The sequence below is a fragment of the Pongo pygmaeus genome, chromosome 3 (assembly GCF_028885625.2).
Source record: "Pongo pygmaeus isolate AG05252 chromosome 3, NHGRI_mPonPyg2-v2.0_pri, whole genome shotgun sequence".
Taxonomy (NCBI): domain Eukaryota; kingdom Metazoa; phylum Chordata; class Mammalia; order Primates; family Hominidae; genus Pongo; species Pongo pygmaeus.
This window is the reverse complement of record NC_072376.2, coordinates 55,407,927-55,433,869: the sequence shown is the minus strand read 5'-3', so window position 1 is coordinate 55,433,869 and position 25,943 is coordinate 55,407,927. Positions and strand designations below refer to the sequence as shown.

The window sequence follows — 25,943 nt, the reverse complement described above, 5'->3', positions numbered from 1 at the left end:
CTTTAGAATGGGAATTCCGGCCCAGAGTGGTAGTGCACCGGATTTTATAGGCAGGCTTGAGGAGATGGTGTCTGATTTATGTAAGGCTCAAGATTGGTTGGACCAGGTGTGACGTGACGTTTACATAGCCTGCCGGGAAGGCTGGAAGGCTAGAAATCTCACCCCAATCTTTTTTTTTTTTTTTTTTTTTTTTGAGATGAAGTCTCGCTCTGTCACCCAGGCCGGAGTGCAGTGGCACAATCTTGGCTCACTGCAACCTCCGCCTCCCAGGTTCAAGCAATTCTCTTGCCTCAGCCTCCTGAAGCTGGGACTACAGGCGCACACTGCAAGACTTGGCTAATTTTTTGTATTTTAGTAGAGATGAGGTTTCACCATGTTGCCCAGGCTGGTCTCAAACTCCTGAGCTCAGGCAATCTGCCTGCCTCAGCCTCCCAAAGTGCAGTGAGCCACCATGCCCCACCACCCTAATATTATTATGCAAATAGGCTTTCCACTTGGCAGGCCATGTTGCCTGCTCCTTACTGTACACATGGCTGGGAAAGGGAAGGAGCTGCTATTTTGAACATGCCTAGTCCCAGGTAGCCTTCTCCTGTTGGCACAGCTGCCACCATTCACCTGTGCAAGCTTCTAGCTTGCCTTTCTATGTCTGCAGCTCGATTTTACAGGCTGCTCTTTGTTAGAAAAGAAATGATTTTGGGGCTGCTTTTCATCAAAAGGAAAACCTTACTGAGGACTTTCTTACCCTCACTATCTGCCTAAATAATTTCTTTTTAATTCCTGTATCACCATCTCCTTCTCTTTCCTTTGCTCTTCACCTCCCCTCTCCTCCCTCTTTGATTTCCTTTTTCCCACACCCTCTCTGCTCTGATCTCCTACCTCTTTCCATTTCTGCAGCTGATTTTTTTCTGCCATCTGCCATGTTGAAAAATTGAAGTCAAATAGATATCTTTAATGTTTCATTCTTCCCGCTACCCTCCCCCTGCTGCCAGTATAGTTTTGTGAATTTCAAACTTGTAAAGCAAAGGAACACTTTTTACCCCCAGTAGAAACACAGGTGAAAAAAACACAATATACACATGCAAAAAAAAGTATATATTTGAAATAGTAGTTTTCTTCTTCTCAGGGATTTTGTGAATTAATGTACCCTGAAGGGTGAACCACTTCTGTCTTAGTCCACTTGGACTACTATGGTTTATGGTTAAAAAAACAAACAAACAAACCATAGACTAGGTAGCTTATAAACAACAGAAGTATATTTACCATGGTTCTGGAGGCTGGAAAGTCCAAGATCAAGGTGCTGGCAGATCCTTCGTCTGATGAGGGCCTGCTTTCTGGTTCATCAGCAGCACCTTCTCGCTGAATCCTCACATGGTAGAAAGGACAGCTCTCTGGGGCCTCATTTATAAGGGTACTAATCCCAGTCATTAGGGCTCTGGCCTCATGATCTAATCCCTTCCCAGAGGCCCCACCTCTTAACACTATCACTTTGAGGATTCAATGTTAACATGTGAATTTTGGAGGGACACAAACATTCAGACCGTAGCAACCTCCTCATCTTTACAGTGTCCCTAGAGAACTCCTGAAGACATTGAAGGAAAGAGCACTGACTTGAGGATCTTGATAGTTGAGTTATGGTGGACACATCATTAACCTCTGGATTGGTTTCCCCATCTGTAAAATGGAGTAGATCATTAATTTTATTATCAGTATGTGCTCACTGTATGTCACCACCATTATAGATTGCATAGGTAGCAATTATACTCAACTAAATGAACCAAGTTGCTGACTAGTTCAAAAAAGGAAATTTTACATTTACATTTTCTTGAAAACGTGAATTATGTTTTTTTCCCCCAGCAATCAGGCCAAGTGGAAGAAAACAGGTAAAGAATCTTGATGGTTTCAACTCACAAATGAATTTGAGTCACTTATGTACTGGTGAAGTTAGAGATTAAATTCTGTGTGACACTAAAAAGTGGATTACTTTTCACTAGAGAAGATGTAAGTTTTTAAAGTTAGAATATCACAAAGGAATTTGTTGCAAATAAACTAACTGGAATACATTCATAAAGATGAGATTTAATAAAAAACATAATTTGTGCAGAAGAGAAAGGAGAAAAGCGTAAGTTGTACAAAAGGGGACCTTTACTCCAGCAACGAGGTAGAGAAAAAAGAGAGGGAAAGGGAGAGGAAAAGGAAGACCAGTAGGTGGGTGGATGAAAGTCTTGATGGATGTAGGTGGATGGATGGATGAATGGATGGAAAAGTAGGGAGAAGGATAAATAAGCAGATAGATACATAAATAGATACATATCTATATACATATCTACATACATTGGAAGATAAATATATGTCTCCAAATTAATGTTCTTAAAAAAGTTTCCAGTTTTTATTGAAAGCCAACAAGTTGGCTCAGAGCCGTGCCTCCTGAAACATATACGGCAAAATACCCCATTTCTCACCTATCTTAATGACTGCTGTAAAATCATAGTCTCTTGCCTCAGCTTGATCTCCAGCTTGCACTCAGTTTTTCAAAAAGGAGACTATTTTGCATGCTTTTAAAGAATGCTTGTGCTTTATAATTTCACCCATCTTTTTTCACTTCAAGTTTGGTGGTAGTATAGTTCTGTATAGCTTCTTTATTATTTACATGCAAAAGGAAGTCAGCTTCCTACTCTGTTGCATGATTCCACTATTACATGAAAAATAATTGTCTATATTGTAACGGTGAGAATAGTCTCTTCCTATTTCTAACAAATATATTGTAACGGTGAGAATAGTCTCTTCCTATTTCTAACAAACCAAAATCCCTCTGTTTGTATACAAGTTACTGATAGATTTTCAGATATTGTGAGGTTATTCCTGTGCTTTCTAAAGAAGGATGTGAAAATCTAGAAATAATGTTGCCATTTTACATCATTTGACATTTTACAGCATTTTACAACATTTGACAAGTCAGTTATTTCCCCTAGAAACTAGGTTGAATCCTGTCTCCTATATCTTAAATTCCCCATTTTATCTTCCTTAGATCTAGCATGAAATGAAAGTAAATTGCTTCTTTATTTTATCAGAGATTGGTGGCAATTCCAAAATTTTAGACTTATTTAACTTATGTTTAATTGTAAGATAGAAGCATTTTGTTGCTTATATGCCCACCTGACTCAGATTTATAGTAACATAGACAGATCTTTCAAAGAAATGGTAGCTATGTACTTCAACGCTATGTGTAATTCCTTTATAAATTGTTTTGGTCCTTGATTAGTGGTTGATATGATAAAATCTCAATGCTGAATTTAAAAAAATTGTTTTGACTTGTATCAAAACTTAAAATGTTATCTGTCTCTGTCATAATTATTATTTTTAACTAAAGCTACTGGGTTTTCCCTCCCTGATTCAAGTCCTAGATATAATCCCACCATATCAATATAGGCATTAATTTACTAATCCTCACAAATCTCATAACATTTCTCAGTGTGTAGGTGCTTATTTCTGAGAAAAATTTTAGTAGAATTTAGTAAAAGAAGTTAATGAGGTCTTTAAGCTATGAGATGTGGAATAAATGTATTTCAGCCCTGCCTATGTGCACAGAAAACTTGAGGCACATTCAACATATATGTATATTTTTATATGGAAATAAGATCATTATAGTCTACAATAACTGGAGTGAGAGAAGTAAACAGGGGGTTCAGAAAGAGATTCACTTTGGGTGCCACTGGAGAGGATGTGACCATTACAGCTGGACAGAAAATGTGGCCATGAAACTGAATTGGGAGCAGCTATGGGAGAAATCAGTTAATGGTACCTCCATGGAGTTAGAAAAACCAGAAACCCAAGAATGGCTTTTGGTGACTCCCTTTCCTTCCCCTCCCGCACCCAGTCAGATACTAGTCCTGTCAGGTGTAACTGTAAATTCCTCTCAGGCCAGGCCACTGCTTTTCACTTCTCTCCGTGCCCACTACCCCAATCCATAGCAATTTCTCATCACCCAGGTCTCCTTTCATTTACTCCTGAACCCTCTAATCCTTTCCCCTGAATTTGACTTCAAATACAAACCTAGTTAGACGGATCCTATTTAAGCTCTTCAGGACCTTCTCATTATTCTTAACGTAATTCTCCAAATCTTCATCATGACTTCTAAACCAGAACTACTTAATCTTCTCCTTGCTCACCTCTCCAGCTGCCTAAACTCCGGATATGGTGCCCTTTGTGCAGTTTCCCTAAGACTCCATGCCCCTCCCTCCTAAAAGCTGTTCCCTCTGCCAGAGGCCCCTACCCACATCCCAATCTAATTTCTTCTTTCTATTCCATCTCAAATTAAACATTCTTCCTCAGAGAAGCATTTCCTAAATTATTCCCTAATCACATACACCAGGTTAAAATGTCTACTCTACCACACTAGGATTCTGTATTGCTCTCAACAAAATTAAAATTATATATTTGTACAAATTTTTAATAACTCTTTCCATGGCTGGTATATAAGCTCCCTCTTATTAGAAAGTATTTTATTCAACACTGACCTTAGCACAGGACTATAGAGATTCAAATGTTCATCAAAGAACAAATGAATGTATACACTGAATGAACAGTCATTGAAATAATAGATGGATAGATAAGTGGATGGAGATCGCTAGACACAAACACACGGATATGCAGGTAGCAATATTGGATTCTGAAGGTATAAAAAATGTTTTTTCTTCTTGTTGTACCTAGTACTATGTCTACTCAAACCATGTTTATTCTAGACCTTACTTTTTATGTATCATATTCTTTCCCCTCAATAGCAGCCATTAGTATTCCGTTGTACCTTGTATCCCTCAACTTACCTTTTAAGGTTTCACTTGGTGGTTACTTCTTCTCGCCCTCCCTCACCTTTCCAGTTGTTCTGTATTCCCATAATACCTCATACACATTCCTGTCACAACAGCTGAACTGTTGAACTCATGTAATCTTTTATGCACCTTGCCCCAACCCCATGAGGGCAAGAGCTGTATAAGATTCATCTTTTATTTCCTCAGGAAATAACAAGTGTGCAAAGAATCATTGAAAGAATGAAACATTTTTGCTATGATTTATTCACTTTAAGATGAAGAGAGGGCCTGTAGCCCTAGCTACTTGGGAAGCTGAAGCAGGAGGACTGCTTGAGACCAGGAGTTCAAGGCTGCAGTTAGCTGTGATTCTGCTGCTGCACTCCAGCTTGGGAAACAGCAAAAAAAAAAAAAAAAAAAAAAAAAAAAGGATTAGAGGGTCAGAAAATAATTTGTTATAGCAGTTTCTATTTTACTTTAAAAAGATACTTTTTATGTTTTTACTATAAACATGTTTATTTATTTATTTATTCAGTAAAGACAAAGTCTTACTCTGTCACCCAGGCTGAGGTTCTGTGGCATGGCCGTGTCTCACTATAGCCTCAACCTCTCAGGATGAAACAATTCTCCTACCTCAACCCCTCAAGTAGTGGGGACCACTGTGGGCCCTGAGAATTTTTTTTTCTTTAATTTTGTAGACATAGGGCTGCCCTATGTTGCCCAGGCTGGTCTCCAGCTCCTGAGCTCAAGTGATCCTCCTGCATTGGCCTCCCAAAGTGCTGGGATTACAGGTGTGAGTCACCATGCCCAGCCTACACATATTTTTATAACCTATTTGCACTTCAGTTTTTTTCCTTCCAACATTTTTGTTGTTAAACATTGGGTTCCAGGGCTCTTTTGAAGGATTAAGTTTATTGTTCATTAACAAAAAAAAAACACTTCTTGAATGCTAAAATACAGTTACTATTTTTAAGAGAATTCATTAGAGATTTTTCTTATTTTACTTATTGATTTATAAAACTGCACTGTTGTTGACACATATATGGGCAGATGAATTTGCCTGGCTATTTTTTGTAGAGGTGGGGTTTCGTTGTGTTGCCCAGGCTGGTCTCGAACTTCTGAGATCAAGTGATCTGCCCACCTCAGGCTCCCAAAGTGTTAGGATAACAGGTGTGAGCCATCTGCCTGGCCTTCTTTATTATCTTTTGTATTGAGAATAACTACATTTTGACTTATTGGTCATCTACATTTTCAACTTTTTCATTACTGCACATAAAGAAAACGTTTAATTTTTTTCCTACCCTTTGATATCAATACATTTTTATATAAGAGAATTGCATAGGCCTTCTTTTCCACCTTTTTGTTTCCCACTCCAATAATGCAATAATTAATATTGAAAACTATGCTTGTATAACTACACAGAAAAGAAAAGAAATGGAATTACAATATGAAAATACCAGTACCATTATTTCATTTTGTTCTCTATTTGATGACTAATTTTGCTATTCATAATGATCACCGATAGATGTAATTAAAGTCAATGCTTGTATCCTTAGTTTTGAAGATATGTTAATGAAGAAAATGAATTACCTAATTTAGTAGATCTCAAACTTTTGTCACCATGGTACATTTAAGTGAATCATAAAACCTCAGAGGTCCCTCAAACTCTGACTTTTTTCTTATAGAAACAATATTGTGTGGTAACAAAGATGGAGGAGGAAACTTAATAATAATAACAACAAAATAATTACATAAGAACCCATGATTAACAAAATAAAACAATAGTAATTCTACAAACATATTATTATGAGTATAATAGGAGAAAAATTGTAACCTGCAAGATACTATGAATGGCACATTAATTAAAATAATGTCCCTTTGGAACATTATAGGAATTCCAGCTATCTTAGATATTCCTATGCCCAGTGGGGGAGTTTTGCAAAGTATGAGTTGTATCATATATCCAGACTTCTTGATGGAATATTGAATTTGAATACTTACACTATACCAACATCTCACTAAATTAACTAATGAATGCTGAATTTTAGAATGTGTTACTTGATTTACTATATTATCAGTAAGTAGCCCTAACTTATGTACAGAAATTTAAATGTATGGATTTTAATCACATTTATATCACTTTATGAACACTTAAAAGTACATTCATGACCCACCAGTGGGCCACAAATGCTACTTTGGTCTACATTGAGTTTGTTACATACATATCTTTGAACCCTATAATGTATTCCATTTAATCTTACAAGTATTTTAGGTATAAAGACCCTGACCATATTTTAAAAATTTCTTATACTCAGTCCTGATATTTTCCATTTTAAGAATTTCTCGAAAGTTGGGCCAGATGCAGTGGCTCACGCCTGTGATCTCAGCACTTTGGGAGGTCGAGGCGGTCAGATGGCTTGAGATCAGGAGTTTGAGACCAGCCTGGCCAAAATGGCAAAACCTAATCTTTACTGAAAATGCAAAAATTAGCTGGGCATGGTGGCATGCACCTTTAATACCAGCTACTCGGGAGACTGAGGCACAAGAATCGCTTGAACTGGGGAGGCAGAGGTTTCAGTGAGTCGAGATCATGCCACTGCACTCCAGCCGCAGAGACAGAGGAAGACTCTGTCTCACAAAAAAAAAAAAGTAATTCTAGAAAGTATTGATTATATAATAATTGTTTAACATATTTTTCATGTAAAATTTTAACATTATAAGTAAGGATTTCTCTTTTCATTATAGGTAGGGATTTCTCTTTTGAGTCTCACTTTTTAGGCTTTGTTCTATATATTTAAATATATAGAAATTCACATATATAAACAAAAATATTGTATATATTATCTTTTTCACAAGTAGCATATTTACAATTACTTATGTAGTGTGTTTATATTTCTCAATACCATGCAAATATTTATTAGCATATGTATGTAAATAACTCTCATATCTGCATTTATTTTAACTCAACAATATATCCTGAAGACTAATCTTAACATTATTGATCTCCTTCATAATTTTAAACTGTTAGATAATATTTCATGGTGTGGGCTGATCAGATGGTAGTGGATTATCAAAATTTATTAATATTAGTATCAATGTACTTGCTATACAACCCCCACACTGCCAAATTTGACTGTCTTAATTAAAAAATAATAATTAAAAAAAATTCCAGGGTATGAATCTGCCTGCAGAGTTTTATATAGTCATAATCCATTTTATTGTTTATCATAAACAAGCTGGAATCAACATCCTTGAACATTTCTCTTTGTACATCTGTGGGATTATTTCTTATGGTTGATACTTTGAGTTACACAGTCTTCACATGTCAAAGTTTAATAGACAATGGTAATTTACTCTAATAGGAGCAATACAAATATACACTACCAATAGTAGTTTATGGAGGTGATATTCATTGAAACAAATCCCTGACACCACTTAATGATATTAAACTTTTTTTTTTTTTTACTTTTTGAGTTAGGCTTTCCTACATACATGAGAATATGACTGTAAATAATTTAGGTGTTCTAATCAGTTTAATTAATTTATTGTTTCTTTAACATTCAATCCTGATATAAATGCTAAGCATCCCAAGTAGATCATGATAATTGATAATCTACCTATTTAAATAAGAGTTTTAGTTGTGCCCCTTTGAGCTTTCTGAATATCCATTAGTCAAACAGCTTACAAAGAGAATAGCTTTCTCTTTATGTTCCCATGTTCTGTGTTGGACTGCCTTTAAAAAGGAGAAGAAAATAATTTTGCACATAATGACACTGATATATATTTAAATAGTAATGGTGTTACAGGAAAGGGGTTCAGATCCAGACCCCAAGAGAGGGCTTTTGGATCTTGCCCAAGAAAGAATTTAGGGTGAGTCCGCAGTGCAAAGCAAAAGCAAGTTGATTAAGAAAGTACAGTGGTGAAAGGATAGCTATTCCATAGACAGTATAGGATGTTCCCAAAAGTAAGAGGAGGAATGCATCCACCCTAGGTAAAATGCTTGTATATATTTTTTCTATTTATTTAGTTAGTTTTTGAGCCAGAGTCTTGCTCTGTCGCCCAGGCTGGAGTGCAGTGGTGTGATCTCAGCTCACCGCAACCTCCGCCTTCTGGGTTCAAGCAATTCTCCTGCCTCAGTCTCCCATGTAGCTGGGACTATAGGCATGCGCCACCATGCCCGGCTAATGTTTGTGTTTTAACTAGAGACAGGGTTTCATCATGTTGGCCAAGCTGGCCTCGAACTGCTGACCTCGTGATCCACCTGCATCAGCCTCCCAAAGTGCTGGGATTACAGGCATGAGCCATTGTGCCCAGCCTAGTGCTTGTATATGTATATATATGATATATACATGATATATATATGATATATGATAAAAAGAGGTATTGGGGAGATGTGCTGTGCTCCAAGGGTTTGTGATAAAGTGTTAATTTTCTTAATTGCTATATTTTGCAAAAATTGGTATTATTATCTTTAAAGCAAAATTAGAAATGCCTTTGTTCTCTAGGTATCAGTATATCTCCCAAGCCTGGGTCTGTTTAGCAAACATTACTAATTTGTTCCCTTAACCATAAATATCTAGAAGCTAGGAATGCCTAACTTTCTGAGAATGCAGGTCAGCAAGTCCCGGCCTTATTTTCCTAGCCCTCACTCAAAATGGAGTTACTCTGGTTGGAAGGCCTCTGACAGTAGGACAGGTTAAAGTTTGAAAAGATACATATCAAATGATTAACAAACTCCTGGTGGCTCACAACTATAATCTCAGTGTTTTGGGAGGCCAAAGTGGAAGGATAGCATAAGACCAGGAGCCCCATCTCTACAAAATTAAAAAAAAAATTAGCCAAGCATAGTGGGTGCACACCTGTAGTCCCAGCTACGTTGGAGGATGAGCTGGGAGGATGCCTAGAGCCCAGGAATTCAAGGTTACAGTGAACTATGATGAGCTATGATTGTGCCCCTGCACTTCTTCAGCCTGTGTGACAGTGAGACCCTGTCTTACAAAAGAAAAAAAAGAAAAGAAAAAGGCCGGGCGTGGTGGCTCATGTCTGTAATCCCAGCACTTTGGGAGGCCGAGACGGGTAGATTGCCTAAGGTCAGGAGTTCAAGATCAGGCTGGCCAACATGGTGAAACCCCATCTCTACTAAAAATACAAAAATTAGCTGAGCATGGTGGCGGGCGCCTGTAATCCCAGCTACTCGGGAGGCTGGAGCAGGAGGCAGCTACTCGGGAGGCTTGAACTCAGGAGGCAGAGGTTGCAGTGAGCCGAGATCACGCCATTGCACTCCAGCCTGGGCGACAAGAGCAAAACAACGCCTCAAAAAAAAAAAACAAGTCTCTGGAAAGTGAGAATATAGAAAGGTGAAATAGAGATGTTCATTACTTTTACTTTGTACACTTTTTATTTATTTAGTGTAAATGTGTTATAATCCTGTTTTAGTTTATTAATTTTAAAACAAAGAAGATTATAACTTGGGAAATTACACTTATTTACTTATTCTTGTTTCTTCTTTCTTGTTTCTCATGACTTTCTTACCAATTAATATATATTCCTATCTTCGAATTACCCATGGCTATCAAATTTGTTCTAGTGATGATGAGGTATTAGGTCTTTATCTGTTTTAATATTTTTGGAGTGTTGACCATTTGACATATTCTTGTAGAATGTACTTGAAAAATCAGCATGTAGTTTCAGAGAAGAAAAATACTTGAAACTAAGCAATAGTTTGCTACCCAGCATACTGGGAGCAAAATTCCTTATACAGTTAGTAAGAAGATGAAAATCACTTTGAAAAGCCCGGATTTTATTTCTGTCAATTTTCACAGAGCTTAGCAGCTGATGAGTATTCACTGTGAACTAAGTGCTAAACCAGACACAAAGGAAAATTTGTACTTGCCTCTGAGAACTTACAATGTGGTTGGGGATTCACAACACACACGCAACTAAGTCCACTTTAGAAACTCACAGAGAAAGTAATAGGGCAAACCTTAGACTTAACCACCCAAATAGATAATTAAGGTAAGCATGATTTTTCAAAGTAAGTTTCCTCAGGAGGAGCTTTCTGAAGACATGAGTTTAAAGTCAAGTTTTGAAGAAAAAGATGAATTCGCAGGAAAAATTGGGGAGTGTATTCCAGATGAAGATGAAGTTTAACAACTATTTCTTGAATCGATGATTACAATTACATGCAAACATGATCGTTGAAAGAAACCAATAAAAGTATTTATGTGAGATCTCTTTCCTTTGTATTCCATTTAAAAATTATAGTTGAAATCTGGTGAAACAGCTGCCAACATTGCTAGAGAGCTGGCTGAACAGACAAGAAATCACTTGAATGCTGGGGACATCACCTACTCTGTCCGGGCCATGGACCAGCTGGTAGGCCTCCTAGATGTACAACTTCGGAACTTGACCCCAGGTGGAAAAGATAGTGCTGCCCGGAGTTTGAACAAGGTAAGAACCTAATTATGTGTGTGTGTGTATATATATATATATGTCTTTAAAGTTGTAATAAAATCAGAAAGACTTCACTGCTTAATTTTCCTCCTTCTACAGAATATGATCATTATAAAGAGAATCAACAGTTATTTTCAATTCCTTTGTTATTATAATAATAGAACTACGTGGTTCTTAATCTACAGAAATGATAAATGATAATCTCTCTCTATATATATTTTGAATTTATAATTCTGTTTTCCATGGCAGTTATTCTGGTATGCTAAATTCAGACAGGGTTAATGTAGATAAATGCAATTTCTTTTTTCTTTCAAACTTTTATGTTAAGATAATTGACAATAAAACAAATGTCTAGTCAATAAGTAAAACTTTAGAACATAATAACAAGAAGATATTATAGGTCTTCTTGTGGAAGAATGGATGGATCTCTGTCATCAATTATAGATGATTTAAAAACTGAGATAATTTACCCTGATTAATAAAACTTTTAAAAATCTCATAAGGCAAGTAATTAATTTCTACTTCGTTTTGACTTTGAAATCACTCAGATTTTGTATCACTAACATTAAGATGTTAAAAGCTTAAATGTATTCCAGCAAATTTGAATTTGTAAGTAAAAGAAATTATTTTTTAACTTCAGGGAAAATACATTTTATGAATTTTCATTTATATTTACATAAATGAAATAGGCATTTAGTTACATAAACATAGAAAATATATTTCATATATTTATAAATAATATAATTTATTTATTTAACAACATATCACATGGTGAATTAACCCCATGGTAAAACATACTAGCATAGCTACCTTCAAATGACATGTGTTCCCTGACTGGCATTTGTGTAGTAGAGATGTTCAATGATTGAAACTGAATTTTAGGGCCTTGAATATCATGATAGCCTTACTGGTTTAAAAAACAAGAATTTCACATTGCCAGACTAATATTCCTGTATGGAATTCACTAAAAGAACATTCTCCTCTAGAATGAAAAATGACTCTGCAAAGTAGTCTTTTAATATGGTTAGTTCTTCTGTGTCTTACTAGAATAAGAATTTACTCATCAAAAGGAAAGAAATTTTCTAAATAATGATTATTCAACACAGAAAAGCCAGATATTTTATCTGGCAAACAGTTTTTTTTTTTTTTTTCCTGCAATTTCATCTGTAGAAAACAGGTACAGTTTTATTATTAGATATAAATTATTATTATTTTTCATTCTGAGCATAAAGGAGTTATTTTTGTCACTTATGCCCTTGATAGAATCACAACCAGTTGCCTGATGGAATGTAATCCACAGCTACCTATATAATCTGGGCGTGCTGTGATTTTAATGCGTTGTTGCCCAGACTGGCTGGATGCTATTAATGAATATTGCTGCCAGCTATTGTTATCATAATGTACCGGATGTAGTCATTTCTATTAATGTTACATATCCATAACATGACTTGTTATAGCAATACTTTGTATCTTTATTTAAAAATGGTGTTGATGTCTGACAATATCAGGTAAAGCTGGCAATTAATGTCACATTCTAACTGGCTACAGCTAATCAGCTTGCCTACTCTGAATATCAAATAACTAAATAATGGGCAAATTTCCATTTGTGAAGCTTTTTAATGCTTTCTTTTGTTACCCATTTGGCTCTTTTCAGTTGTTTATATAATGTGGTTTGTCATATGTTAATTTGCATGATGGGGTAAGGAGATGGGAGGGCAAAGGTTATTCCCATGCTTGCTGGCTTGCTCTCATTTCCTGTGGTTCCCTCTTTCCCTGAAGCAGTTATAACCCATCAGATTTGCAAAGTCAACTCAGTACAAATCAATCGTGCTCTGTATTGAAATTCTGGAGGGTTTAGAGTCCTGCAAACCACGATGCAAGTCAGTGATCCAAGTGACAGCCCTGGCAATTTACTTGCACTCATTCCCCACTTAATTCTTTAGAGGAGTAACTGCTCTATGCTCATTGAAGAATGCATGAATTAGAATTGGGAGAGTATAGGCCACACAAAAGGCATCTGGGTAACTACTTCTTAAAACTGGGTAATTTTCTCCTTCAACAATCAAGGCTACTGAGGAAAAAAAAATTGGAAAGAAGAGGAAAACCCACAAACGAATTTATAAAATTTTGGCTTATTTATTTAAACATGGTGGATGAACTGTTATTAATTATTCATTTTATCACCAGGAAATAATGTTTGGGATGTAACATGAGTTGCTGCTATCCTTTTGCCCAGAAAGACATCACTCTCTATGCAAACAAACAAACAGAAATATACTTCTTAACCCACCAAAGTTTCTATCATTTGTTTTTTGGTCAAAACTGTCAAAATAAATTCTTCAAGAAATAAAAGCAGTGATTAATCAGAATAATCACATCCTTTTAATCAGTAGCTAGTTATCTCTAGTATGCCCATTAGAATCAAAGAGTCATAATGAATGGGCATTTCTTTTTTCCTGATAAACAGAAGTTTTTGTATATATGAAGAACATATGATTTGTGGTGTACATTAACCGTTTATATTATCTGTAAACCACAAATAATCTATCTTTGAAAAATGGGTTCCAAACTTTTGACGTAATATCCTTAACTTCATGTCTTTGTCACCCATAAATTCATAACTAACCTAATGTGAAATGAATCATTTCAAATGAATGAAGTATATTGATTTTTACTAATTTCTACTAAATGTATTCAAAGATTTCTTGCTATCATTAACAACTTTATACCATACAGTTTTCACTTAGGTTGTTCTGAAAGGATGTTGGCTACTATTTTTCAAGCCATTGCTTGCTTACATTTTGCTGCTGCTTAGCTTTCATTTTCTTCTGAAAAGTAGTGAATGACAAAATAAGGTGTTTTGTGTAGATGTGTTCTTTTATTTTTCTTGTTTTCTTCTGTCACTAACTTGTTTTTTCTATTCTGTGTTTAATCTGCTGTCTTAATGGATTCAGCTTCAGAAAAGAGAGCGCTCTTGCAGAGCCTATGTCCAGGTACTTTCTGCGTTTTTATAAATGTGTTAAGTTGTGGAATGTCTCTGTTGTGATGGCATGAATGGACACCTGATAGAAAAATGATAATGTACATTACTGAAATAAAGGAATTTCATGGAGGGGGAGAAGGGTGGGAACAGAAAGCACGAAAGCATTGGCAGTGCCAATGCTCTGTCAAACAAGAGGAACACAGACTAAGAAGGAGGTGCAACTTGAGGTGTGAACTTTTTCATCATCACTAAGAGGTGAGTTGGGTATAATCTATAAAATCCCTATCTATAAAATCCCTATTTTTTTTATAGAGGTGGGTTTGAAAACATTTCATTTTTTCATTGGGTCAGCCAATATTTGAGTAGCAAGTCATTCAGAAATGAAACTAAATCAGTCTTATAAGACAAGTAATCCAGGATACTTGGAATATCATGCTTCTGTTCCTCCGTAGAGCTGTTTATTGGCTCAAGGCACGATTGTGACTATCTTACTCTCTTACTTATTGCAAAAACTGTAATCTCAATATAAATGTACTTTGTTTCGGCTGACATGTTCTAATTTGTAAGCATGTTGTAATTTATAAGCAATAAACCATACCTATGTTTATGGATTTTGTATGACAGAGAACAACCTCAGAAGCAAACTCTCTAGTTTTTTGTTTTGTTTTGTTTTATAAGAAATGAAGGAAAGAAACAAAGAAGGCAGGATGAAATATGAAAATGTTTAGCTGTAAACTTTATTCTACATGTATACATTTCACAGCATTTTTAAAGAAAAAGTCCATCTGCATTTATAAAGAGATACCCTCAAGAACCAAATTAATGGGTATGAGATTGGCAGTTTAAAAACAAAACTTTATCAGTTAATTTGCAGGTGAACATAATATCACGGTGTTTATTTTTTTTAACCAAAACTCTTAAGTTAGGTTGATATAAATAGTAAAAATCGATTTGTTTATTTATGCCTTTCCAATGATCTGAATATTCACATCCGCTATCCTTCTGGGTAGTACAGAATTGAGAATTGGATTTATAATTAGAAAGTGACTTAGTGAGCATAAAATCATAGCAAAAGGAACTGGATAGCCTTGGGGCAAACTTAGTCAGATTATGTAAAGCACAATACAGTAGACTTTTTAATGAATGGAAATATCTCTGTGTGCCAGCTATAATCGTTTGCTTAATTCTGGCTGGCAAATTCTTTTTCTTGCAGCTATCCCATTTGTAAATTCTATACATGAATATCTTCATATCTCAACAAATATTAGTGAACAAAGCAAATATAATACAGTCCCTGTCCAGGATTTTACTATCTAGGAGAAAATATTGATTAATAAATGTTAGTACACTAACACTTCAGTGGAATGAAAATGCAGTTGAGTAGATTCCGCTTTCTTTGGATATACTCTCGTTCTGGAAATGTATACTGATCACTTTGGTTGGATTTGGTGTCTTCCAAGTCTCCTGAGCAACACAAGAACACATTACAAATGTTCCCTATAAGTCAGCTAAATTTGTAGTTGGCCAAATGTGTCTATTATGATTATGCATGGTTTCCGTAGGGAAGGAAAGATTTCTTTCCCTGATCTATAGCTCGGTTCATGACTCAGGCTCCTATAACAAAAGACAGGTTAACAAGAGACAAACATACAAATTTATTTTATATAAGTTTTATGTGAGATAGCATTTGGGAATGATCTCAAGAAACAGAAAAACTTGTATTTTTTATGTGTAGGTTTGATAAAGAGTAGACAGTCTTGGGAAAGTGCAACTGGACAAAGGGGGAATTATCTAACAGTAATACATGGGAGGGGGAACTTAGCAAGGCATTTGTTCAGATTCTTCTGGGCATCTCTCGTGTCTTGGGATCCTTCCTTGCAGGTACAGGGAGATGTGAGTTAGGTTGATATAAATGCTAAAAATCAATTTGTTCATTTATGCCTTTCCGATGATCTGAATATTCACATTCCACTATCCTTCTGGGTAGTATAGAATTGAGAATTGGATATTCTCTAAGGAGAGTATTATGATCTGATTCAGGGGAAGGTTAGAAAATTCTTGCTCAGTTGTTTGGTTTGCATCAGGAGAAAAAGGCAGGGTAAAGATGAGAGTTACCTTTCTGCTTTTGCTGTTTTCTCAAATGTCAATGTGCCATATTTTGGAGTCACATGTCCTGAGTCTCATCAATTCTTATTACTTTAATCTCGGCATTGTTTTGCAGAATGAGCAATTAGAAACTTAAAAACCAGAGTGAAAAAAATATTATTTTATTCTTGCACATTTCATTCTGAATGTGAAGTGAAGCCATTAGAATAAGGCTAACAAGTGCATTTTGTGAAAATATTATTTAAAAGGAAAAAGAGAATTTCAACATTAAACAGAGACTAGGAAGATAAACTTTTAATTTGCATTATTTTATAAAATAATGAATCTTTGTGTATAAGAAACTATCCAGGTTTATTTTTCTAAGGTTTTGGGGAAAAATTGCTTTGGGAGGTATATATAGGTGTGTTTATATACATACACACACACACACACACACACACACACGTATATATAAATATATATCTATATATGAAGCTATACTCTAAGTGAGTGCAATAGGCAGAGAAATCAAAATATCCTTTATCATCAAAAGCTGAAGATCATTTTTGAGCTGAGCAATGTTAGGATTGTTTTTGATTGCAATCTATGTTATCCTTTTAATGGGGCCTTTGGGATAATTAGTCTTTTGGTATTTAAACCTATGAAATGCATGGTCATTCATACATGAATCTCTGGTGGAAAATTAATAGCAGTTTATTCAATGGTTGATTTCCTGGGTTATAAGTGACTGACTATGAATAAATGTTTCAGCTATTGAGTAAACATCTGATAAAACCAAATACAAACAGAATATTGGTGAATCAGAAATGCTCTGTAATACATTGCACTACCTCTCTTCCTCTTAATGTAGATTATTCCATGAAATTCCAGAGTGAGTAATCCTTTAAACTTTAGTCTATTTGCATTTTAAAGACTTGTTTTATGTTTCCTATTGTTTCTATGTTCAGAGTACATTCAGAGCTATCTATGAAATAGGTGTGAAATATGCTTGAAGTGCTTTAGGCATTAAATTTGAAATAAGATGATTTCTACGTCATCATAAATTTTTTTTAAAAAATATAGCCTTTTCATAGGCACAAGCAGTGAATCTTTTAGGGTTGATTTTGGCTGTCTAAATCCATTTAGATTTCAATTACTTAGAAGTTCAGTGTCTATTTTAGGAATTATCCAGAGTTATCTTTTGTATCTTCTTACTTTTAACCTTTTGTTTATCTCAAACACAAATGAAAGCACAGTGAAATTTTAACTATCAGTTGTCAACCATGATAACTGACCTGTAGTTGTACAATTAAAAGTGGCTGGTGTGATATTTTAAATAATATGTGAATCTTCTAAAAGCCATTATGTTTGCATCCCAAGAGTTTTAACAAAAAAAAATTTGAGTTTAATATACATATTTTAATTTCAATTGTAATTTTAGATTCGTGTTGTGTATCACAAGATATAAATTGGTATGTGTCATAGTAAAACATATTACTTCCATATCTTACACACAATGACATGGGCCTACAGAGCCCCAGCTACTTGAGAAGCTAAGGCAGAAGGATTTTTTGAGCCCAGGAGTTCGAGTATAGCCTGGGGAACATAGTGAGACCCATGTTTCTTAAAAAAAAAATAGACAGAGAGTTTTCAGTTTCATACTAGAGAAAACAAGTAAGGCTTGTGTTACACATGCATATTAAACAGTTGCCGTGATTTAATATTACCAGAAGGGGCCTTACAGATGAAGATGAGATAGTGTATTGGCCCAAGGCCACACAAGTAGCACTGATGGTACCATTGCTTCTCTCCTGACATGTGTCCTGTGCTGTGCTGCTTCAACACCATGACTAAGAATAACAATGATTTGTTATTAAGAATAAATTAGTTTCCTGTAAACCCAGCACTTTGGAAGGCCAAGGTGGGCAGATCACTTGAGACCAGGAGTTTGAGACTAGCCTGGCCAACATGGTAAAACCTTGTCTTTACTAAAAATACAAAAATTAGCTGGGCGTGGTGGTACATGCCTGTAATCCCAGCTACTTGGGAGGCTGAGGCAGGAGAATTGCTTGAGCCCGGGAGGTGGAGGTTGCAGTGAGCTGAGATCGCGCCACTGCACTCCAGCCTGGGCGACAGAGTGAGACTCCATCTCCAAAAAAAAATAAAAATAAAAATAAATTTATTTATTAGGCATTAATTATGTGCCATTATTGTGCAGATCAATTAGAATACATTCTTATTTAATATTCACAACCACCGTATGATATAATTATTGCGATTTTTAACTTAACAGATGAAAAAATGGAGACCCAGGGAGGGTTAAATGACTTTCACAAGATCACACAATAATAACCGAGGGTGCTTTAAATTCAAAGTTAAGTCTTTCTAATTCAGATGCATGTGCTCCTAATCTCTGAGATACTGTTATTAGAAGGACTGACCTCATCTTTTGGTGATAGGAGGCAAGACATATCATTAGGTTTATGTTTGTTGATTTTATGCACTGTATTTCAGGGATGGAATGCAGTACAACAATTTTTTTCAATCTTTTTTTTGATACAGAGGTAAAATGGTATGTGATCATTATTCTGTGCTGCCATATTAAGGTCATATCCAAATATACTTTGCTTTGAGGTCTTTTTACTTTCTGAGGAGACTCTGATGAAAAAGTTACCATCTTAAGAGAATAAAAAACCAGAAGAAAGATATAGTAACTATGTTAAAGGAGGAACTGTCTGTTTTCCAGAGACAGTACCATTTTCCACCCGCAATATATGAGGATTCCAGTTGCTCCACAACCTCACAAACACATGTTATTTTCTGTCTTTCTTATTATAGCCATGCTAGTATTTGTGAATTGCAGAAGTTCTTGACTCTAGTCATGGGATGGGGGGCAGAGGAAAGTTTCAAAATATAATTCATGAACCAGTACAAATCATGTGGTTTCAGAGAGAGGTCCGCGGTTTTCATGAGAATATGGGAGTAGAGTATGACTTCCAAGAGCTTGAGAACAACTAACTGCCTTTGTGTTTTATAAATGTAATCAGAACTCAGATTTGCATTTTTTTCTTATCTTTCAACCTCAAATTGTCATCTTTTAAATAGTAATATTTGTTAGCATTGTTCTCCCCTTTAGCAGGAACTATTAAGAATTACTGGTGTTTATTTTTTACTACTTCTAAGACAGGACATTTTCCTAGTTTTTAAAAATATTTTCATTTTTATCAATGTTTCTTTCTCCCATCAAATCTCAGAGGCAGTATGTACTCGCTAGAGAGTCTGCAGTCGACCATGCTTAATGGAAAATATAAGTTCATCTAGGTACTGATGTGATTCTTTTGAGTGATTGTGTAGAATCTGTTGTGGTCACTTGCATAGCTCGGTTGAGAACTGATCACAAAAAAAAAATGTTAAGTAGGTGTGAATTTAAAAACAAAAAAGCACACACACACGTGGTTTTTCTTCTTCTTTTGTTTTTGAAAGGCAGGTAGTCTATGTGATTTTTTTAATGCTTAAAGAGTATTATTATAGTATACTATAGTATACAATATATATACTATATAGGTATATAGGGTATAGAAGACTTGTTACTGTAATATATTTTATATGTATAGTGTGTTATAATACTATATCCTAGTAGTGGAAAACCATCACATAGTGAACAACAAAAATATTTAAGAATTACTAGTTAAGCACATGTGCCCACTATAATCTTACCAGCTTTAGGAGTATAGCAGTACACATAATAGGCAAAAATCCCTGCACTCTCTTCTAAGGTGAAAATCCTAGTGAAAGAATATAAACAATACACTGAATATGTAAAATTTATGGTATGCCAGATGATGATAAATGCAAGAAATAAAGACAAAATAAAGCAAGAAAGCAGGAAATGAATTACCGAGGTGATATTTGAGCAAAACTCAGAAGGAGATAAAGGAGTCAACTATGCTGATATGCAGGAGGGAGCATTTTAGCAGAGAGAACAGAAAGTTCCTGAAATGGAAATATTCCTGTTGGTGATGAAGGAGGCTAGTGCAACTGGAACAGAGTGAAAAAGAGGATCACAGGGTGTGAGTCTGTGGTAGCTCAAGGCCCAGATTCTGACAGATCATTGTAAGGACTTCAGCTTTTATTCAGAAAAGCCTAGTAAACAAACCACTGCAGGTTTCTGAGGAGGGATAACTATCTGATGTGTGTTACAAGTGGACAGTAGCCAATAGCAAGAAAAGTAAGGGCCGAAGCTGGGTTACCGTTTGGGTAATGACAGCCACTTGGATTAGCATATTAGTGCGGGATACTGAGGTAATTATTCGGATTCAGAGTTTTTTAAAAAAATGAAATAAGATTTGCTAAGAGATTGTATAGAGTTTTCAGAGAAAAAGAGGAGTTGAAATGACAGAATGCTTTTTGCCTGAGCAATTGGAAGGATGAAGGTGCCGTTTGTTGAGATGGTCTATCTGCAACCAATTTGGGAGGGGCAGGAAGAGAACTCCACTATGGCGCATGCTAAGTTTGAGATTCTTATTAGACATGCAATATAGATGTTAAATATGTCGTTAAATATACAAGCATCGTGTTCAATTGTGAGATTAGCCTAGAAATAATTATTTGGTAGTGTTTTGCTTAGAGTGGCATTTGAAATCAGTGTTCTAGATGAATTCATCAAGGGGATGAGTGTAAAGAGAGAAAAGAAAAGAATCTAGAACTGAGCCCCAGAACACTGTAATATGAAGAGGTTGGGGAAATGCAGAGAAGCCAGCAATAGAGACTAAAAAACAGCCTTGAGGAATGAGGAGCACCAGGAGAGCATGGTATCCTGGAAATCAACTGAAGTTATTGCAGAGAGGATGAAATGATGTGAAGCACTGCTGAATCTGCCCAGAAATGCTGATACAGCTTTTCAAAGATAAAAGTCATGTCAACTTTTGATAATTAAAAAAATTCCAAAGCCCACATGTCTACATTATTACATGCAATATCTAAACATTTTTGCCCATTCTTTTCAATTTTTTTGTATTATTAATGCGCACTTTCTGTGAACCAAAATTGCTACTTGCACCTTTGACAAAGTGCAAATTGAATTATGCCAGTTTTACTTGCGTGCCTTTGGTGCATAAGACAAGAAGGATTCTAAGCTCCGTTTATACTGCTAGGAAGAAATTAATGAGTATTTTCAAGTTCCTTGTTTGGTCACTTAATTGGCTGTGTGACAAAGAGCTCTGTGGTGCATGTCAAACAACTTTCAGAGTCCTCTAATGATTTGTGCATTGCTTGACTTGTGATACTATTCTGTGTGGCCTGTCAGGCTGGATGTCCTTGTTAAAGTGGCTAGAATAAATTGGCTAGCAGTGTGCATACAATGTAGTATATTAACTGCAGCAACAGGGAGTACTTTTAGCAGCTCTTTCAAGAGATTTCGATGTTTGCCCATAAGCATCAAAGCCAACCCAAACTTTCATTTAATATAATTAAAAGGACATCTGAAAGTAGTTTGAATCACAGCAGGTTCTTGTGGTTTGGTAACCCTTTGTTAAAACCCTGTGAACTTAATATATTTCACAGCTTGATAAATCTGCACTTGATTTATGTCAGTAAGAGAGAAAATATAAATCTGCACCCTGCATGTTTCTGGTGTCCTAAACCTATTGTTAAAAGACATTGAGATCAAAGAAAGTGACTTCTATCTACAAAACCAGAGTACTGTAGTTTTTTTCAGATAAAGAATGGTTATAAGAATTCCTTTCTGTAAGTTGTAGACATTAAACGCTACTACATACAAAGCAATCATTGAATCAGAAGAGTAAAATCATATGTAATGTAAGCAGAGTAATTCATACAGGTATTATTGAAGAATGTGAACAGGTCAAGTTGTAAATCTAATGATTTAAAAACCTCCAAAGGACAATGACAGATGTTGATGATGGAGATTCTGCATTGACGTGGAAAGAACATCATTCTGGGAATCTCTCACAATTCCCCTGGCGAATGTGTCAGGTTAGATAGAAATGGCTGCTTTAGAAAGCCATTTCTGCCTCCTCCATTTTGCACATTTCCTGTAAATAAACAAATGTTCCAGCTGCTGTTTGTATATACATGGTTTGTGAATGCTTCAGAAAGTAATTCTAATGAGGGTGTGAAAAAAGTGTCTTTCTGTTTTTAAATAAAATGTTTTCATCTAAAATAAAAATATTTTCTCTCTTCTTTGCACCAACTTGTATTCTCTTCTCTTATTTCATTTTCTGATCAAAGCCTGGGCCATTATGTAATTGTAAAACTGTTTACTTAAAGTCCATTCTATGCATCAATGCTTTCTGAACATAAGTTTACCTTCAGAAAAGTTTTAAATACATAGAATATAAATAGATATTATTTCTATGCAAATGCAAGAGAATACACATCAATTTACTTTTCTATTTCTTTAATAGCTTGATGATTACATAGCTAACCAGAAGGTAAAGGATATTAAAAACAGCATTACAGATTTAAGATCCTACTTTCTGAAACTATCATTAACTTTTTTGGTACAGGTCAGAAAGGCAATGGAAATTTTAAAGTGCAATTTACAGTAAAGGAGTTGTCTGAGAGTGTGGATCCAAACAAATGATTTTTTAGGACTGCTCCCAGAGTTACAATTTTTATGTTTTCCTTTATCTAATATATGAATCTTGTACAGCTGGTAGTAACAGAAAGTTAGCTATGGTAGCTTAAACAAACCGGGGCTTTATTCTTGCACATGAAAAATGCAGATGAGGCAGTCCAAGATTAGCTTGGAAACTGCGTGAAATCATCAGAGACCAAGGCTGCATCTGGTTTTTTGCTCCATTATCTTTAGCACACGGGTTTCCATCCCCAAGATGACAAGACGGCTACTTAGGTTCCAGTCATCATGTCATGCTAATCTTCTAAAAGGAAGAAGGAAAAGGATAAGTATCGGAAGTATTTGTCCCTTTTAGTACTTTCCAGGAGTCTCCCCAAACTATTCCTTATTATATCTTACGGGCTACCCTATTTGCATGGTTAAATACTTCGTTAGTAGGTGCAGCTTTGCAGCTGGGCATAGCGTCCAACGATTCTGTGTCTAACACAAAAGGGATATTGGGCAACTAGCAGCCTCAGATGCAACGAAAATGCTTTTTCTTTTTCTTATTTAATAACACAGTGAAATCTTATTCAGTTTTAATGTAATAAACTACCATAGATTTATGACAATACAAGGGTAACTTTTGAACCCTAGATATAGATAAAAATGTTCTTCTGCTTGTTCTGTTAGTCATAGTTTGAGATTAATCATTTTGTCTAAAAAAACTTTTAAAAGCTATTTGAAACTTCTCAGATTGCATTTTTCTACCTTTTAAGTAATTTTTTGAATAGCTAATATAGACACATGGTATAAAATTCAAAAGATAGAATAATAGCTATTTCTCCCTCCCACTAGAACCTCTGCATTGCTAACTCCAGGGCACGCCACTGACATTTTTGTCTATTTCAGTGGTGCTCCCTTGCGGTTGCGTAGTTCAACCCTGCCTCTCATTTCTCTCCACAGACTTTCAGCAGTCCTTTTCCAAAGTATGATCACTGTTAGCTTTTTTTTTTTTTGAGTTGGAGTCTTGCTACCAACAGGCTGGAGTACAGTGGCATGATCTCGGCTCACTGCAACCTCTGCCTCCCGGGTTCAAGCGATTCTCTCCCAAGTAGCTGGGATTACAGGCATGCGCCACCACGCCCAGCTAATTTTTGTATTTTTAGTACAGACGGGGTTTCACTATGTTGGCCAGGATGGCCTCCATCTCCTGACCTCGTGATCCGTCTGCCTCGGCCTCCCAAAGTGCTGGGATTACAGGTGTGAGCCGCCACGCCCGGCCTGTTAGCTTTTTAAATATCTTACCAGAGAAGACTATTTTTACTCACATCTATATTTTTATACTGTTTGTTTTTAAATCTTGTCATACAATCACAAAACAGTGTTGTTCTCCTTGCCTAGAGAAAAGACTTTGGGGATATAGCTTGTGGCCGACCCACACAATAGGGTGGCATTCCACCATGGAAAAGAGTGAATGTGTAGACAGGATCACAAGCTAGATTTGGGTAGTGTTTGTGTCAACAGAACAACTTACCTCTTCATCAGTAGGAAATCGGTTGAATAAACTACTAAACTAAATAATGGAATACTTCCTAGCCACAGAAACAGTGAGGTAGAACTTGTATTGACTTAAAAAGATAGGTGTGATATATTTTCAAGTAAAAATAAACAAGCAAGCCAAAAACAACAGATAACAGCCTTATTGTACGGACTGAGTTTGCTCTTATGAATGTGTAAATATTTACAGGTCTAGAGAGACCCACAATAAACTGTCTAAAGTGATTCTTTTTGTGTGGAGTTTTACAGTGTTGTTCTATAAATGGAATTTCAGCTTTTGCCATATATACTTCTGTAATTTAAAACTGTTTATAAATATGTCTTTTTAAAACTAATAGATATTATTTTTTGAAAGTTTTAGATTTGTAGAAAAATTGATCAAGTCTTATAGAAAGTTCCCATATACCTGCCATTGACATGAACAGCTTCCTCTATTGTTAACATCTTACATTAGTATGGTGTATTTATAATAATTAATGAACCAATGTTAATATATTATCATTAACTGAAGTCCATAGTTTATTCAGATTTTTAAATTTATTATCTATGTCCTTTTTCTGTTTTAGGATCCTATCCAGGATATCATATTACATTTAATTAGCTCTGCTAGGCTGTGGCAGTTTTTCAGACTTTCCAACAAGTATGTCCTTTTCAAAGTCTGAAAAATACATTTTTTATTAAAAAATAGTAAACACATATACTTTAAGAAAAACATAGATTTATTCATTCATTCAATCAGGCAATATTTGTTGAGCTCACAGGTGCAGGGATTCACAGGTGAAGACCGAGTTTCTGTCTCGTAGGGCTCAAACCCTAGTTCAGCCTGGAGTTATGGAGGAAAATAGCCAGTAAATCAGTCAATCAATCAAAGTAATAAAATAAGATTGCAGAAATGCAATATGACCCATATGAGTAAATATGACCTTTTGATTACTTCATTTCGTGCGGATCAGGGAAGACTTTCTAAGGAAGTGATAGGCAATTCAGCAATGTGACTATCTGGAGAAGAGCATTCCAAGATCAAAGGTCACCCGAGGCTGAGATGGTCAAGTGACAAGCAGTTGGAGAGTTCAGGCAATAGAAAGGAGACAAATATGCCTGAAGCAGTGGGTTGAGGGAGAAGGCTATGGAAAAAACTCAAGAGTCTGAGTGCTATTAAAAACCTTTGACCAGGGTCATGACATATTTTTTGCAAAACGACTTTGGCTGCAAACTTTGTTTTCTTCTGATACTGATTCTTATAACTTCAACTATTATCCTTGTGTAGATGATTTTAAAAAAAAATTTAATCAACTGCTTTACACATTGCCAAATTCTTCTGTTAATCCATTCCACCTACTGTCTGAGTAATGTTTTAAAAATGCAAATCTGATCATGACTTGACCCTACTCAGCCTGTCCCTTACTCTCTTTTGCCCTTATAGAAAAAAATCCCTTTTTGAACTACAGTGCTTGAGTATCAGACTCCTGTTGCTAATTTCTCA

At 35.6% G+C, this 25,943-nt stretch overlaps 1 protein-coding gene across 24 annotated transcripts in view; it reads left to right on the top strand.

The window, feature by feature from the left end:
* The window catches only part of ADGRL3 (adhesion G protein-coupled receptor L3), an 849,533-nt gene that overhangs the window by 683,599 nt on the left and 139,991 nt on the right, over positions 1–25,943 (top strand). For 17 of the 24 annotated variants that reach the window (XM_063663661.1, XM_063663660.1, XM_063663647.1 and 14 more), the window contains 2 exons: positions 11,067–11,252; positions 14,210–14,248. In XM_063663661.1, coding sequence (XP_063519731.1) covers positions 11,067–11,252; positions 14,210–14,248 — 225 coding nt within the window. The remainder of the gene's footprint in view (positions 1–11,066; positions 11,253–14,209; positions 14,249–25,943) is intronic. The other 7 variants (XM_054484631.2, XM_063663656.1, XM_063663662.1 and 4 more) reach the window with 1 other exon arrangement.